General features: G+C 40.8%; 1 protein-coding gene across 1 annotated transcript; it reads right to left on the bottom strand.

Moving 5' to 3' along the window:
* Positions 1-1,842: 1,842 nt before the first annotated feature.
* On the bottom strand, positions 1,843-4,638 carry LOC141658676 (bZIP transcription factor 27-like). Its single transcript, XM_074465563.1, has 3 exons — positions 4,069-4,638; positions 3,372-3,449; positions 1,843-2,239 (listed from the first exon to the last, which is right to left on the bottom strand). The coding sequence occupies exons 1-3, from the start codon at positions 4,384-4,386 to the stop codon at positions 2,168-2,170; spliced, it is 468 nt and encodes a 155-aa protein (XP_074321664.1). The 5' UTR covers positions 4,387-4,638; the 3' UTR covers positions 1,843-2,167.
* Between the last annotated feature and the right edge of the window lie 14,177 nt (positions 4,639-18,815).

Here is an 18,815-nt window from a genome sequence, read left to right as displayed (position 1 = left end):
TTTAGTTGTATCACTTAAACTTTGTAATCATTTAAGTAAGTTTCGTTATTGTCTATTTGATTATCATTGCCTCGGGTAACCGAGATGGTGGCGTTCTCATACCTCTAGTGGTCTTGGTAAGGCTTGGAGTATGGGGGTGTCACAATAGCTGCTGAGAATATTTATTCGCAACGTTCGACACAGCCTCATCCCCTTCACGCACTCTGCCCTCATATTTAATTGTTGTTTAATTTGCTTTAGGAATAAAAAAACAAATTTAAATTTTTGTTGTGTTTTAACTTGCATTTAATGTTACAAATTTCTTAAACATTTTCATTTTTATAAAATGGAGATGATGTGGCTTTTTAAAACACTTATAAAAGAGGGAATGGTGTAATGTAATCAATTGTCATGCCTTTTAATTATATTTATAGATTATAGATGAGTACTCGGAAGATGCCATTTGAAGACCTTAAATCTTGACTAGAGCATTTCTTTGGCACAAATTCTCATTTGTGACGGATATATCCGTCACAAGCTTGTGATGGACTAAATATTACCCACTTGAGTAGATAAAGACAAACACTTTTACACTTTGTAGTTCCCTAAACTTGTCTTATCTATACAAATGGGAGATACTTGATGATCCGTCGTAAGCTTGTGGCGGATCACAAGGGAGACTTATTGTTTCCTTGAAGGATCGTGTAATTTCTTATGCCTTCACATTCATCTTCTCTACTTTCTAAAATTAGGCCTTTTTTTATTCCATATGTTTCATTTCGTTTTCAGTTAACATACACGATTTTAGTTATTCATCCTTATCAATAATTCATATTCATATTCTCTTTCTTGGATTCTCTCCTAGGCCCCCCGCCCCCTCTCTTCACCTACAAAAAGTCATGTAATGATTTTATTTTGGTTGTATACCATTATATTTTCTTCAAATATAATATTAGAGGATGTAATTTAAGAGTTGTGATATTGCCACAGCAAAAAATACTAATGCCACGAAAGATAAGAGTGATGGGAAGAGTTGACTTTAATAATTGCCCTTATTAATTCGTGGCATTAGTATTTGTTGTTGTGGCGATATCACAACCCTAATTTAAGGTCGACGTTGAGATTGGAGAGGACATTGAAGAAGAGGAATTCAAATTCAGAAGGGTGAGAAAAAAAGACGTTGTCGATGTTATGGTATATTGGTATGTACCTTGCTTGGCTTGCTACTTTACATTATTCATTGATGATTAAAGATTTGAATGATAGGGCGCCAAGATTGGGTACCACCCTCTCACATGCATCCTTTATTGAAGGGTCATTACTTATTGCATGTGAGAAAGTGGCGCCGAGATTGGGTGTCACCCGGTGACGCCAACTCATTTTCCTAAAAATTTAATTCGCTTTTTACCTATACCCTCTTATGAGATGTTCAACTTGAGCATATATTGTCATATGCACGCCTTCATCTTTAGGGACTTAAAGAATGAGCTTTACAGTCTTAATTTATGCAATTTCCTCAAGTCATCTAAGGTACCATTGCATGTGTAGTAAGGCACGTCCTTACCTATTTATCAAGGAGACAAATTTGGGACAATGGATCCGTACAACTACCACCCTTTAAGCTGTCATTGATGGATACAAAAGGCCTATGATTCATTATAAAGATACCCCAATAAAGTTACAACTGTTGATGGTACATGCAGGATTCATCCTGTCCGACCGACAACAAAAGCGGGTATATTTATTGACATATTTTCAAAACTTTACATAAAATTAGTAAAAAAAAAAAAGGGAGTATAAACACATCTTCAAAATTTACGTAAACCCAACTCATTAATTCGTACCACTCGTACCAGACACGTAGGCCATAAAATTTACATTGAATTGGACCAAACACAAGTGGTACAACATGTTTATAGCCTTTTGGGTGCAAGGCTGTCCTACAGTTTTATATTTCGGCTGCAAAATGGTACACTTTTGTTGGGTTTGAATTGAATGAATTAATGCTGAAACTCAAACGTGACACACGTTTTCATTGACATAATCTAACTCATACTCTATCGTTCCAATTATCAATTAAAAAGCTCAGAAAAAAACGCATATATGTTTACGGGACTAATTTAGGAAAGAAAAGAAAGGTTACATATATATATACATAGAGACTAGAGTACTTTAGTAGCTCCTTCACTCAAAATGGTGCTGTCAATGATCTACTGTGGTTGTTCTTTTTTGGAATCCTTGCTGGAGCAGATAACACCAACTGCAATCACACCAATTTTGCACATTCAATTTCACTTTTTGGAAATTTCAACACTTTTGCATAGTACTAGTACTACCCGGTCCCTCCAATAATTTCTAACACAGGTTTATTTATTTATTTGATTGTTTCGAGTATTCTTGCTTAAAACCGTTTCAATGTACTATTACAAATGCACTATGGTTAATATTGTCTTATCTTAAATATGGCTGTTACAAAATCATAGAACTATCCAGATTTTTATTTAAGGCGGCAATATCTGTTTTATGGTAAAACGGATCAAAATAGGTATTCACTACCCTAGTTAATAGCAAAACAAATTTCTTATTAATCCGTTTATCATTAAAACAAATATTATCGTTTTAAACAAAACTAACGGTTTTGTACGTTACTTTAATAACATAATCAAGGTTTTCATTTGAGGCAAAACTCATTATGCTTCCCTAACACGAATGCCAATTAGATAAGTCTTAAAATAACAGTCCTTAACAATGTCATGTGCAAATGTGCTAGCATGGATTTAGCATCTGCTCATCTAGTAATCCCTAATATATTCTTTTGTATACTTACAAGATGCACAAATTATACTCCATCCGTCCGACTGATATGTTTACACTTTCTTTATTTTCTCTCATAAAATAAAGAAAGTATAAATATATCACTGAGGACAGAGGGAGTAGTATACTAGCTACATCCGTATTCGTATCATCGTATGGTGCGAGTGTGCAACCATAGAAAAAGTGACTAGTAAAACATATTAATATCCGTCTTTTTATTAGTTAGTTTACCGAATTTAATACTATCATTAAGGGCAACTTGCTGAATAAACTTTCATTATCATCTATGGAATAAACTTTATGAATTTGGTTGGCTAAAAATCCAATAATGAATCGTCTTATAGTCTTCTATTAGATGACACTTTTTATCATTTTATGCAGTACTTCCATGAAGTTGGGGGTTCGATTCTCACCTATAACATAGTACGCTCATTTGAAAAAAAAAATAAAAAAAAATCAATAGCATGCTTCATTGTTCGTACTCAAATTATTTGACATTTCCAAGTTATAACAAAATCAAATAAATTGAAGTATATGATTAGCTGAAAAAGTTGAATCAGAAAGAATTAGAGATATACCTCTAGTTGTTGTTTCCTGAGTTTAGCATTCTCTTCTAACAATTCCGCAATTTCCCTTTCAAGTTCACTTGTGTAAGCCTGCAACAATTTCGAATCAAATTCGTTAATACATCTGTGTATCACGTCACCGTACTCCTTAAATAATACCCCCTCATATTCTCTAAGATCTTCCACAATTCCTAAAACGACAAATTCACAAAAATCTTTCACTTTCCTTATTAGTATATTATTTGTGGTTATCATAACTTATGACCCCACCTTCTCTCCCTTACTTTCATTTACATTCTCATGTCATCATACCACTAAATTAGGGAGTAACAAGTTTGGAATTGGTAATATTTTCATAAATAACATAACATAATCTAAGTGAAATAAAATCGTGCATTCTCTCATTGGTAAGATGCTACGGATGTGTCTTACCTAGAGAAATGTCCCTTTTATGGCAAACTTTAAACCTAATATGATCCGGAAACCAAATTGACTCGACGAGATCAGATACAAGATGACTCAACCAAAAATAATTTAAACCTAGCAAATACAACATGACATGACCTGAACCCAAAATGAATGATCCGTTTACCAAGCCTAAATGTCAACCGAAATTGACGGGAGCTTTTGAGGCAATCAATAATTTAAAAACTTTTTTCAAAAAGAAAAAAGAATCTTTAAAAAAAAAAAAAAAAAAAAAAAAAAACACCTGTCGTCGAGATCGAGACCTAGCAGCAGATTCTCTGTTCTTCATCATACGTTTATGCCTCCGATCAACACAAGAATCTTCAACTATATCATGATGCTCAGAAACCCTTTTATTCTGATTACTAAAACAACCAAAAAACGACATCGGTCGCGGTGGAGAAGAGTTAGGAGCGACAACGGCGGCGACGGAACTGGCACCAAAAGCCAAACCCTCAAATGGGATGTTTAGTGAAGCCATGAATGAAGGAGTGTTAACACTTTGAAGAACATCTTTTTCACTTTCTATATCAACTTCATTGTGTAATTTTTCCATATGCATTTTTTTTTATTTACTCTGTTTTTATTTTTATTTTATTTATTTATTTAAATTTGGTTGTAATTTTATGGAATTTTTTTTGGAGGTTTTGAAAAGAGAGTGCAGGTGAAAATGGGGAAACAGATAAAATGTAATGACCAATGAAATTTGTTTGAGAATGAGAGATGGTTTAGTTGCTTTTGAGTGGGTGAGGTAAGAGTGTAGATTAAATTAGGGAGTTGGAGTGATTGACGATGAAGTGGGGGAGGGACTGAGTTAATTATTTTGCAAATAGATGATTAATAATTAGCTTTTGATCTACTGATTAATATGAGAATTAAGATTGAATCGAGTTTTTAGTATAGATTACGCTTAGTTCGGATTCGAATCGGTTAAGGTTGTTAGGGTGGTAAAGCTCATCCTTATGAGTTTTAACATTTATTTCTACATTCTGAGAATCCCAGAGCTCGAATACAAGACCTTTTGGATAAATAGAAATGAACCTCAGATCTTGAATTGAAATTAAACTCGAATTGAAATTTCTTTGAGATGAATAAAAATAAATAAGAAAGTTGAACCAAGTGGTCAATTTGAATTGTCTTGAGCTAAACTGAGTGAAATGAATAAGAGTAAATTAAGTCGAAAAGAACAGAGCCTATGTAACAACCCGGATTATAAAACAAAGGAAAAACTTATATAAAATGAATATCAGAGTACGACACTGATAAAAGGGTCAAGGTGGCGGAAACACCTGACCAATCCGGTTCGCTACTAACTCCAAAACAAACTAATACATTATTCAAGGTTCTTAAAACATAAAATAAGGTCCTAATTTATTATTAAGCTCGCTTCGCACATTCCCCAAGCAAGCATCAACCAAACAAAGAACGAATCGAACAACCCGAAAGGGGGGGGGCGGTCGACAATCGATCGGGAGTAACTAGATGCTCTCCCAATCATGTTTACAACAATTGAATATAACTAACAATTATTAACAATTGAAATGCAAAACTAGTAAACATGCGAGACCATCTATACTCATGAAAAACTTGACAACAACTCACTACCAAAATAATGGCATAAAAAGATAAGTATTCGAAATGTTTACTCCAAATCAGATAACATGTGACCAAACCAATAACCTACTAGAGCGTATAACAACTGCCTCTAATCACAAGCACGGTGTATAAAATGAACGCCTTAGAGCGTATAACAACTGCCTCTAACTGACGGAGCGTATAACAATCGCCTCCATCGGTGTGGACCGTATAACAATCGCATCCAAGGTACTATGTATAGCGTATAACCACTTTGCCTATATGTCTAAGACTGGCGGACTCTCGGTGCAATAATCAGACACCGAACGACACTCGGGAATAAAGCGTATAACAACCGCCTCCATTACCCCCGACCATAGACCATACACTGGACCCGCAGGGTTGCATTAGTTCATTCCGTTCGGTATATAACTGATACCTCACGTCATCTATACAACCAGCCCACAAACAACGCACAGTATAACTGACCATACATACATGTGAATAACATCACTATCAAATCATAGGATAATATAACTAACTATCCTACAACTATATAAACAAGAGTAACAAACGATATATGCAAACATAACGTTATATAATGAAACTGAACACCACATAACATGTGAAACAAGTATCAACCATTCAATGTTATAGTAACCTCAGCTATAACTTTAACATTAACCATTCAATGTTATAGTAACCCTAACCATAACATAAACTCCGGACGCGAGGTTATAGTAACCTCTACATTAACTTTAGTATATATAACTTGAAGTTATACATACCTCAACTATAACCTTGATACGAAACTCAAAGTTATACTAGCATTAACCATAACCTTGAGCCATAAATCTCAGGGTTACATTAGTTATAGCTATAACCTTATCTCGTACTTCAATGTTATAGTAGGTCCAGCCATAACTAGAGTAGCTACCCAAAGTTGTATTAACTTAAGCTATAACTCTTGAATCATCATCAATGTTATACTAGCTTTAGTTATAACTTTGGAAAGAACCCTTGGCCGCCTATCATGCCGCCACTAGGGTTTATTCGTAAACCCTAATTGCGCTCATGACACCCATAATTTAATGCATAAGCAACATATGATATATAATTAATGCATAAAAACATATACGAACATGTGAAACATATTTAATCATGATAACAAATAATCAAACATGCACCAATCATGCAAAACAATCATTAAATCATATTAATTATATCAATTGGCATAAACACAATTAAAAGAGAAACACCTAGTTACCTTATTAAGCAAATAAAACCCTAGAGATCGTCTTCAACGATATAAACGTCCTCTCCAGGAGCAACTTCCACGCCTTCATTAAATCATCCACGTGCCAAAGATAACAAATCTAATAAATATACTAACTATATATATATATATAAACTATAAAACTATAAAAACTACGCGAAACATAAAAACTTACGAAGAGGATAGATAAATCCAAGAAGTAGGATCGATCTAAGCACGAAAGAACGAAGAAGAAAAGAGGATGGCACGAAACCCTAGGCAGGGTGGCGCGCGGCACGAGGAGGAAGAGAGGAGGAGAGAATTAGGTTTAGGGTTTTATGAGATTATGAAAAAAGAAGAGCAAGGGTTTGGTTTCCCTTCATATTTATAGAGAAGCTCATGGGTTTATTCTAGGTTTAGGCCCAAAACTCACCCATCAACACTAAAAATCACGTGAGACCCAAGGAGGAAACGGATCTTCACCGTTTTTCGAGCCCAACGAGCCCAAAAGACGACAAACGGATATTTTCCCGAAAATAAAATATAAAATATGGGAAAATAAAATTATAAAATTATATTACGGAAATTAGGGGTGTTACAATCCAACCCCCTAAAAAGAAGTTTCGTCCTCGAAACTTGGTAAGAGAACTACCGCACTCGAAAAGATGTGGATGCTTCTCTCGCATAGACGCTTCGGTTTCCCAAGTCTCTTGCTCAAACTTCTGACTCCTCCATAGGACCCGAACCAAAGGTACAACCTTATTCCTTAACCTCTTCTCCCGACGTTCCAAAATGCGAACAGACGTTCCTCATAAGTCGTTTAGGCTCAACCTCGATAACATCACCAGAACATGAGAAGGATCATCACGATAACGACGCAATCGCGACACATGAAACACATCGTGAACCTTCCACAGATTCGGAGGTAAAGCCAACCTATAGGCTACCTCGCCAACTCTCTCGAGCACCTCATACGGTCCAATGTACTTAGGACTAAGCTTGCCCTTAAGTCCAAATCTCTTAACACCTTTCATCGGCGAAACCTTAAGAAAAACCTTATCGCCAACCTCAAACTCAATCGGCCTACGCCGCAAGTCCGCATACGTCTTCGTCGATCCCGGGCGCCTTAAGCTTCTCGCGGATCCACCTCACTTGCTCAATCGATTCCCGAACCAACTCGGGCCAAGAATGACAAATCACTAGAATCGTCCCAACACAAAGGACTACGACACTTTCTTCCATAAAGTGCCTCAAACGGAGCCATTTGAATACTAGCTTGATAACTGTTGTTGTAGGAGAACTCCACAAGCGGTAAACTCTTCTCCCAACTAACTTGGAACTCCAACGCACAAGCTCGCAACATATCCTCAAGCGTCTGAATCGTACGCTCAGTCTGACCATCAGTTGCAGCATGAAAAGCCGTACTCATCTTAAGCTCACTACCCAAAGCCAACTGAAGCTTCTTCCAAAACTGAGAACAAAACCTCGGATCACGGCCGGAGATGATATCCTTAGGAACCCCATGAAGACGAATGATCTCTCGTTGATAAGCATTCGCTAGTTCCTCGAGACTCCAAGTCTCCTTCATCGGAATGAAATGCGCGACCTTAGTCAAACGATCAACCACGACCCAAATCGCATTCATTCCCCTCGACGACCTCGGCAAACCCATAACGAAGTCCATCGAAATCGAATCCCATTTCCATGTGGGAATCTCCAAAGGTTGCGATGAGACCACCAGGTCTCCGATGTTCGAACTTAACCTTCTGACAAACCAAGCAACGGCTCACAAACTCGGCGATCTCTTTCTTCATACCCGCCACCAAAACTTTAGCTTCGTATCCTTATACATCTTATCACCACCAGGATGAACCGAATAGGGAGTACTATGAGCCTCTTTGAGAATCTTACATTTTAAGACCTCACAGCTAGGCACACACCAACGACCATGGAATCGTAGACCATCATCAGGTCCAACGTCGAAGTCTTTGGCACGTCCTTCGCTTATAGCGACTCGAACTCCTTCTAAGTATTCATCCTCTCTTTGCTTAACTCGGATCTCATGAAGGATCTCGGGTTCAGCAACCATCGCACTCAAATCTAAAGTACCAGGAAGAACTACCTCAAGGCTCATCTTCTGGAACTCTCGACTCAAGTCATCTGGTAACACCAACACAGATCTCATACCATGGCACACCTTGCGACTCAAAGCATCGGCAACCACGTTTGCCTTACCCTCATGATACAACAGCTCAATCTTGTAGTCGTTAAGCAACTCCAACCAACGTCTCTGCCTCATGTTAAGATCTTTCTGGGTGAAGATATACTTCAAGCTCTTATGATCCGTATAAAAGTTGCAAGAGACCCCATACAAGTAGTGTCGCCACAGCTTAAGTGCAAACACCACTGCTACTAACTCAAGATCGTGAGTCAGATAATTCATCTCGTGAACTTTCAACTGACGGGACGCATAAGCCACAACTTTACCCTTCTGCATCAAGACACAACCCAACCCAAACTTTGACGCATCGCAGAAAACATCGAACTCAACGCCATCTTCTGGTAGAGTCAACACAGGAGCGGTAGTCAACCTTTTCTTCAACTCCTGAAAAGCGGCTTCACAGGCCTCAGTCCAAATGAACTTGGATTCCTTCTTCATTAACTGAGTCATCGGTCTCGCAATCTTAGAGAAGTCATGAACAAACCGACGATAATACCCAGCTAGACCAAGGAAACTCCGAACCTCGTTCACATTCTTTGGACTTTCCCAATCGACTACGGCTCGAATCTTCGACGGATCAACCATAACTCCATCGCCAGATATCACATGACCCAAGAAGGTAACTTCCTTTAACCAAAACTCGCACTTCGAGAACTTAGCATACCACTTCTGCTTACGCAGAGTCTCCAAGATAACACGAAGGTGATTCTCGTGTTCAGCCTCATCTCTCGAGTAAATCAGTATGTCGTCTATGAACACCACGACACACTTATCCAAATACTCACTGAAAGTGCGGTTCATCTGATCCATAAAAACGGCAGGGGCATTCGTCAACCCAAACGGCATCACCACGAACTCATAATGGCCATACCTTGAACGAAATGCAGTCTTAGGAATATCCTCATTCCTAACTGGAATCTGATGGTAACCTGACCTCAGATCGATCTTCGAGAACACACTAGCACCACGGAGTTGATCGAACAAATCCTCAATCCTCGGCAATGGATACTTATTCTTGATAGTGACCTTGTTCAGCTCACGATAGTCAATGCACAACCGCATACTACCATCTTTCTTCTTGACGAACAAAACAGGAGCACTCTCAAAATAAGAAACGAGGTAATGCCCAACTTGGATATAAACCCACCAAGTCAGGAACACAAAGGCTATTAAGCAGTGAACATATACTCGTCAAAGACTATAAAGGCCTATCTATGATGAAGGCCGAAATACTCATCTAGGACCTAGTCCCAGCTAGTCCCAGCTTGAATACTTTAGCCCACACCACACAAGACAAGTAGGATACCCAATTAACCATAAAAAGGACAAAGAGTCCAAACTTGTACACACAAAAGATCATACACACCCTAGTATATGAAAGGCTACACAAGAGCATATTCAGCTGACAATCCAACAATATCTCCAATATCAATAATAACCCAAATTCCAGCTAACCGTTAATCTCATAATTCATGAGAACAAGCTAAGATGGCAACAAGACAAGAAGACTGAAGTATAAGGCAACCAAATTCATCCAACAACCAACATGTGAAATGATAATTACAAATATCAAGGCATAACATAAAATTTCCAATAACAACCAATGTCACCTCAAAGACAAACCCTCGACCCGAGTCCCGCGACGGGTCATCGGTCAAATCGAGGCTGACTGGTTTAAACCTAGTTTGACCAAACTCGTTCGGTCAATCTGGCCCAGCTCAGAGTCTTGGCCTACTTTGGCCCAAACCACAAATTTATCACAATATTATTCTCATGCTATTTCCAATTTCTATCATGTGAAAAACGAAAGTAACACATTATCAATCACCTAAACACTTAACAAACAACCAGCACAACATTAACTACTAATGTGACATTAATTAAATCGAGTAACTCGAATAGTTACCTTACGCTAGCAAAGAGACAAGTAATAACTTGAGAAAGCTTCTAAAACCCAAAATTACTCTTCATCTTCAACCACATATGAGCCACCTAAAATAATTATGTGAAAGGACGATATTAACGAATTATCTTTATATAAAATATGAGACAGAAATTAATTTAATTATATTTTAAATAAACCAAACTAGCGTCAAAACAATTTATAGACACGGCTCAAAAGTTATTATGACAACCTCAAACTCGGTCTAACCACCAACTACACATGGTGACATGGCTTCTGTAACACTACGGATTCTCTTTGGAGCCTACTCGACCGAGTAGAGCCTACTCGGCCGAGTAGTGCTCTGGGTGCGTGTTATTTTGGTTCTGCCGAGGAATACTCGGCCGAGTATAGTGAATACTCGACCGAGTATTGGACACTCGGCCGAGTATGCACTTACTCGACCGAGTGTCCGGTTTGGCGGAGTGTTATTTCGACGGTTTGATTAGGGAATGTTTAGGTATTTTATACAACCGCGTCGGTTTCTAATATCATTTCATAAGCGTTATCATTTCTACGTTAACCTAATCACACCCAAATCATTCCCTAATCCTCCTCTTAAGCATTTCGTAGCGTCATTGTGTGGATAATCGTCGTGGTCCTTGCGTATAAGTTCTCGTTGCACTGTTGGTAAGTTCTATCTTCATGATTATTTGTATTGTTGTGAGTTACTGTACATTTATATGAGAAGAAGATTTTGGGAATTGTACAAAGTGTAATCGTGTTGCATGATCATTGTATAGGAGAAGACTTCGTAGAGGAGCCTTTTTGATTGTTCGTGTTGCATACTGCTGTTATTGCTAAGGTAGGGTTTCCCTACTCAGTTTACTGTGCTTTACATGACTTGTTGTTGTAATTATCGTCGTCTATTGAGCATCGTAGAATGAAGGTTTTTGTGACAGTGTTGGTGTGAGGGGATTGAGATGACTGTGATGTCATGTGATTGTGATTGTGGTGGAGTCACTTGTGGGAGTGGCTTCACACTTAGTTCGCCCTCCGTGGAACCCGCCACGAGAGGGGATGTGCACATTAAGGGACGAGGATCGTTGTCGCTCGTTGAGGAGCTGGATTAGGTGGGATCGGCTGCGGTCACCCACTGGCGGCGAGGATTACCTGTTGCGATGGGTAATCTGGCAGGGCTACACACTTTGGTGTGTAGTCGGTTACTATGTGAGCTTGGGTGTTTGGGAGTTGGTGATGATCTGACGAATATTGCATTTGTTTGTCTTGTTAGTTGCATAATACTGACCCCGTTGTTGTTTGTGGAATCTGCGGTGATCCATTCGGGGATGGTGAGCAGGCTTGACAGTTTTGCTAGTGAGAGCTTGGGGATTATCTTGGGAGATTTGCCACCACGAGTCATAGCATCACCGTCTGAGTCTTAGCGAGTTCTCTTTTAATGTTAAGACTTTGAAGTTGTATTTCGTTAGACAGTATTTGGTTTTGGATATTGTAAACTTTGCATTTCACATTACTTTAATAATAATGCTCAATTCAGACGCTTTGGTATATACTAACCTCGGGAAACCGAGATGGTAACGCACTTTCATGGTAGGGTGGTCCTGGTAAGGCACCTTGGTATGAGGGGGTGTTACAAAGTGGTATCAGAGCCGAAGATTCCGGCACCTAAACAAATGAATTTAATGAACCTAGGGAGTCTAAATAAAATGAACCCGGGAGAGTTGTTTGGAGCTACCGCAAAGACTCCTGAGACGTCCGGAGTCGCACATTGGCCCTTACTAACTCGAGCCGGTAACATGGGGGGAGTGTGATGAGAACTAGGCTTTGTATGTGCACGTATGTGAAGATACATGTTGGTAAAAGTCGATAGTTGCATATATGTGTGATGAAGTTCTTAATTGTTGTGATGGGAGGAGTAGTAGATGAAATGGGTTGTGATTTCAACGTTGGATTTAGCATATGTGCAAATTGGATGCTGATATGGTTACAATATGGTATTAAAGTTTTAATATATGCATTGCATGCTGACGTGATTATAACATGGTTTTAAGTCCTTAAGTATTTGTCTGCGGAATAGTGAGCATGATAGGGGAATCGTAATCAGAATCTGTTTATAGCGTAACTCGGCCGAGCGGGCGGGGCACTCGGCCGAGAGTATGGAGTACTCGGCCGAGTAGCCAAAAATTCGACCGAGTGTTGTTTGATGTAAAGTAGCATTGCTACTGTTTGTGATAACTCGACCGAGTATGAGTGTATACTCGACCGAGCGCGTTCACTCCGAAGTGTTGTTACACTCGACCAAGTGTTCTTTTTGTGTTTTGACGTTTGTCTCTGGAGTCGATACTCGACCGAGTATCTGGGAGGATACTCGACCGAGTTAGCTTTACTCGACCGAGTATGATGTATACTCGGCCGAGTGTTCTTATGGCGGAAGAGTGTTAAATTTTGAGCATGTGTTTACGTTTCTTTCATTCTTATCACCAAAAATGCCGCCCAAAAGAACTCCCGCGCAGATCCAAGCTTCATAGATGACTCTTGATGAGGTTGCTCGCATGATTGAGCAACAAGAGGCTCTCCTTGAAGCTCTCAAAAATGTGGGAAAAGGGAAAGAGAAGACGATGGATGCAACCCAAACGTAGCATCAACATTGCTCGTTTCCACCCTCCCACATATGACGGGGTAGGTGAACCAAAGCTGCCCGAGAAGTGGCACCGTGAGATTGAAGCTCTCATGGAAATGGTTAAGTGCCCCGAGGACATGATTGTTGAGCGGTAGTGTACTACCTAAGAGGAGAAGCCGCAGCTTTTGGTGGCGAACGTCAAGGATGATGCTAGAGCTTACTACCCGGCGGAAGGGGCTATTCCGTGGTCTGGGTTGAAGAGTGCTATGAGAGAGCGATTTGTGCCGGAGCATATCCGACACAAGATGAGATCCGACTTTGATTCTTTCACCATGTCCGAGGAGATGACAACCACCGATTACTATCATCGGTTTTGGAGCTATCTCGTTATGTGGAAGATATGCGGCTTTCGGGCAAAGAGGTTTTGCTCTCCGTTTTGAGAGGGGTTTGTCTGCTAAGATCGTGAGTCGTATGCCGGCTGGGGTTGCTACCGACCTCAAGGAAGTGTATCTGAGAGCGGGTCAAGCCGAGAGAATGGTGGATCTCTCAAGGAGATCGAGGAGAGGATCACTGAGAAAAAGAGGAAGGCCGATAAGCGGGAACAACAATCAACCAACCAACAAGAAAGGGAATTTCAACCATGCTAAGGCTTTTTCTAGTGGAGTGGTTTCTCTGGAGGTTCTCGTGGTCGGGAAAGAATGGAGGTCGGGCTGTAAGACAACACCAACCTTACGTGTTTCAACCGTGGGTGGGATAGGCCACAAAAGGCGGGAATGCACGAGCTATAAGCCCGGCAATGGTTCAGAGCTCGATCGAAATTTCTCTCGGGGGCCGACTCGAGTTTTGCTAGCAACCGACCGGGAGGTTCATGGGGCAACAGAGGTGGACAGGGTAACCGGGCGGTTATAACCGCGGTGGTGGTGGATCTTATCGGCGCCCGGAATAACAATGTCACACCCAGATTCTAAGCCTAAGCCAAGTACCTCCAATGCTTGATTCGGTGGTGGAGGACGAGAAAAATAGTGGAAAGCTCTTCATGATGGACAAGCAGGAAGCACAAGATGATGCTCATGTAGTTACCGGTACCTTTCTTGTTAATAATGTACCGTCCTTTGTTTTGTTTGATTCCGGCTACACATTCTTTTGTGTCTAAAAGTCATCTTTGTGTCTATGGGTTTGGGAAAGTTTGAGGTTGTAAAAGATGATGTGTTCATACCTTCGGGGGAGTATGTGTCGTGTCTCAAGTTATATAAGGGTATATCTATGGTGATTGGAGGGGTAGATTTACCATGAGACTGTTAGAGTTTCCTAAGGATGGGTTTGAGGTGATTGTCGGGATGGATTGGCTAGGTAGGTATGATGCCAGGATAGATTGTAGACAAAAGAGAGTGTCTTTAAAGGGTCCCAAGGGTGTTAGGGTGTCCTATAGAGGGTTTGTGGTAAAGCCTAAGTGTAGGTTTATAGCGGTTATGACCTTAAAGTCATGTTTAAGGAAGAAGTGTCCCTTAATTCTTTGTCATGTGAGAGATCACCGAGTAGAGCCGCCGACGACTTCTGAGATTTCCGTGGTGAAAGAATTCAAAGATGTCTTTCCTGAGGAAATACCGAGTTTGCCTCCCAAGAGGGATGTCGATTTCAGGCGTGGAGCTTAAGCGAACGGTCCTATATCTAAACCACCTTATCGTATGGCACCTAAAGAGTTGGGTGAGTTGAAGAAGCGATACATGAGTTGTTAGACAAGGGTTATATCGGCCTAGCGTGTCACCGTGGGAGCTCCGTTCTTTTTGTAAAGAAGAAAGATGGGAGTATGAGACTGTGCATTGATTACAGAGAGCTCAATCGGGTCACAGTGAAGAATAAGTATCCGTTGCCGAGGATTGATGATTTGTTCGATCGCCTAAGTGGAGCCGGTGTGTTCTCTAAGATTAATCCGAGGTCGGGGTATCATCAATCGAGGATAGCGGATGAGGATATTCCTAAAACAAATGTTCGATCTCGTTATGGTCACTACGAGTACGTGGTGATGCCTTTTGGGTTGACCAATGCGCCAAAGAAACTTTATGGATTTGATGAACCGGATCTTCACACCGTTTTTGGATAGGTTTGTGGTTGTTTTCATCGACGATATCCTAGTTTATTCTAAGACTCGAAGAGCACGAAGAGCACTTGAGGATAGTTCTGAGACTTTGAGAAAAATCAGCTCTATGCCAAGTTATCCAAGTGTGAGTTCTGGTTAGAGGAAGTGGCTTTTCTGGGCCATGTAATCTCCAAGAAGGGGGTATCTGTGGATCCTAGTAAGATTGAGGCCGTTACCAAGTGGGAATCGCCAAGAATGTTCTTGAGATTCGGAGTTTCTTAGGCCTTGCCGGCTACTACAGGAGATTTGTGAAAGATTTCTCTACCATAGCGCGGCCTATGACATCCTTGATGAGGAAGGAAGTCGATTTGTTTGGGATGAGAGTTGTGAAACGGCGTTTCAGACCTTAAAGGAACGCTTGACCACAGCTCCTATCCTAGCCTTGCCGGAGGGTTGTGAGAACTTTGAGGTCTATACCGACGCTTCAAAGAACGGTCTTGGTTGTGTCTTGATGCGGGGAGGAGAGTGATAGCTTATGCTTCGAGGCGCTTGAAGCAATATGAGGAGAACTACCCTACTCATGATCCGAGTCAGGTGCGATTGTGTTCGCTCTTAAGATTTGGAGGCACTACCTTTATGGCGCAACTTTTAAGGTGTTCTCTGATCATAAGAGTCTAAAGTATATCTACACTCAGAAGGAGCTTAACATGCGACAGAGGCGGTGGATGGAGCTGATTGGAGATTATGATATGGAGATCATCTATCACGAGGGTAAAGCTAATGTTGTCGCAGATGCATTGAGTAGGAAGAGCGTCCATTCGCTATGTACAACTATGTCCTTGCTGAAGTTGAGAGATGAGATGTCTAGGTTGGGGATCTTTATGATTCGAGAGGGGAATACCATCGGGGATTTGACGATCGAGCCAGAGTTGTATGAAAACATCAAAAGTAAGCAAGAGCTTGATCCTAAGATCCGGAGTGGAAGTCAAAGGTAGAGAGTGAAGCGACTTCCAGGTTCTCTATACATCCAGATGGGAGTGTTCGTTTTGATGGGAGATGGTGTGTTCCTGACGATGCAGAGTTAAGGAGAATGATCTTGTCAGAAGCTCATTGCACTCCTTATTCAGTTCACCCGGGTGGTGACAAGCTTTACAGAGACCTTAAGAAGACTTTTTGGTGGCCGAACATAAAGAGGGATGTAGCAGAGTTTGTGGCTAGATGTTTGACCTGCCAAAGGGTCAAAGGTGAACAAAGGAGACCCCAAGGTAAGATTCAGGTCTTTGTCGATTGTGAGTGGAAGTGGGAGTCGATCTCCATGGACTTTATTGTGGGGTTACCTAGGTCACAACAAGGTAACAACATGATTTGGGTGATTGTGGATCGGTTAACCAAATCAACCCATTTCGTCCCCATGAAGGATACTTGGTCTAAGATGCAAATGGCATTGGGTTACGAAAGCATGTGGTTCGGTTACATGGTATTCAAAGATATCGTTTCGATCGTGATGCGAGGTTCATATCAAAGTTTTGGCAAGAACTGCAAGAGTTGATGGGTACAACGTTGAAAATGAGCACAACTTTTCATCCTAAACCGATGGTCGGTGAAACGGACCATCAAGACCTTAGAAGACATGCTAAGGGCATGTGTTATGGACTTTGGGGCGATTGGGAAGACAGACTTGATTTGATCGAGTTTTCATACAATAATAGTTATCATACAAGCATTGGGATGGCACCTTTTGAAGCTTTGTATGGCCGAAAATGCCAAGTCCATTTGTTGGGATGATAGTTCCGAGGCAAAGGTTTTAGGGCCACAATTGGTTCAAGATATGGTTGAGCAAATCCAGTTGATTCGCCAAAAGATGAGAGCAGCTCAAGATCGCCAGAAGAGCTACGCCGACTTACACCGCAGGGACATTAAGTTTGCGGTAGGTGACAAGGTGCTTTTGAAAGTGTCACCTATGCGAGGTGTTATGAGGTTTGGGAAAAAGGGTAAGCTAAGCCAAAAGTTTATAGGTCCTTATGAAATTCTGGACCGTGTTGGCGAGGTAGCCTACAGGTTAGCTTTACCACCAGCTTTGGATAGAGTGCACAATGTTTTTCATGTGTCTCAACTCCGGAAATATGTGAGTGATCCGTCGCACATCCTCGAGATGGAGAACATCGAACTTGATGAATCCTTGTCCTATGCCGAGATTCCTAAGGAGATTCTTGATCGCAAGGTTCATAAGACCCGGAATGGTGAGATGGTCTTACTCAAGGTCCTTTGGTCTAATCATAATGTGGAGGAAGCCACATGGGAACCTGAGGAAGCTATGCGAGAACGTTTTCCTAACCTTTTTTATCAGGTATGTTTGGTTACGGGGACGTAACCGTTGTCTTTTTAGGGGGGTAGGAGATGGTCGCGATGGTGTTTTGTTGTGTTTTCTTTGTTTGGTTCGATTCGGGAGATGAGTTTGGGGTAACTTGTTGTGATGCTTGTATAGTTCCTTGGAGTTGTCTCATGTAATTGTTATAGTCTTGTGACGTAGTGTTGTGCTTGCTTGTGTAGTAGAGTGTGAACTTCGGGACGAAGTTCTTTTTAGGGGGAAAGATTGTAACACTACGGATTCTCTTTGGAGCCTACTCGGCCGAGTAGTGCTCTGGGTGCGTGTTATTTTGGTTCTGCCGAGGAATACTCGGCCGAGTATAGTGAATACTCGACCGAGTATTGGACACTCGGCCGAGTATGCACTTACTCGACCGAGTGTCCGGTTTGGCGGAGTGTTATTTCGACGGTTTGATTAGGGAATGTTTAGGGTATTTTATACAACCGCGTCAGTTTCTAATATCATTTCATAAGCGTTATCATTTCTACGTTAACCTAATCACACCCAAATCATTCCCTAATCCTCCTCTTAAGCATTTCGTAGCGTCATTGTGTGGATAATCGTCGTGGTCCTTGCGTATAAGTTCTCGTTGCTTTCGTTGGTAAGTTCTATCTTCATGATTATTTGTATTGTTGTGAGTTACTGTACATTTATATGAGAAGAAGATTTTGGGAATTGTACAAAGTGTAATCGTGTTGCATGATCATTGTATAGGAGAAGACTTCGTAGAGGAGCCTTTTTGATTGTTCGTGTTGCATCTTCTTTGTTATTGCTAAGGTAGGGTTTCCTACTCGTTCTTCGTGCTTTACATGACTTGTTGTTGTAATTATCGTCGTCTATTGAGCATCGTAGAATGAAGGTTTTTGTGACAGTGTTGGTGTGAGGGGATTGAGATGACTGTGATGTCATGTGATTGTGATTGTGGTGGAGTCACTTGCGGGAGTGGCTTCACACCCTAGTTCGCCCTCCGTG

This window comes from Silene latifolia, chromosome 6, assembly GCF_048544455.1.
Source record: "Silene latifolia isolate original U9 population chromosome 6, ASM4854445v1, whole genome shotgun sequence".
NCBI lineage: Eukaryota > Viridiplantae > Streptophyta > Magnoliopsida > Caryophyllales > Caryophyllaceae > Silene > Silene latifolia.
The sequence above is the reverse complement of the archived record's forward strand: the minus strand, read 5'-3'. Positions and strand labels throughout refer to the sequence as shown.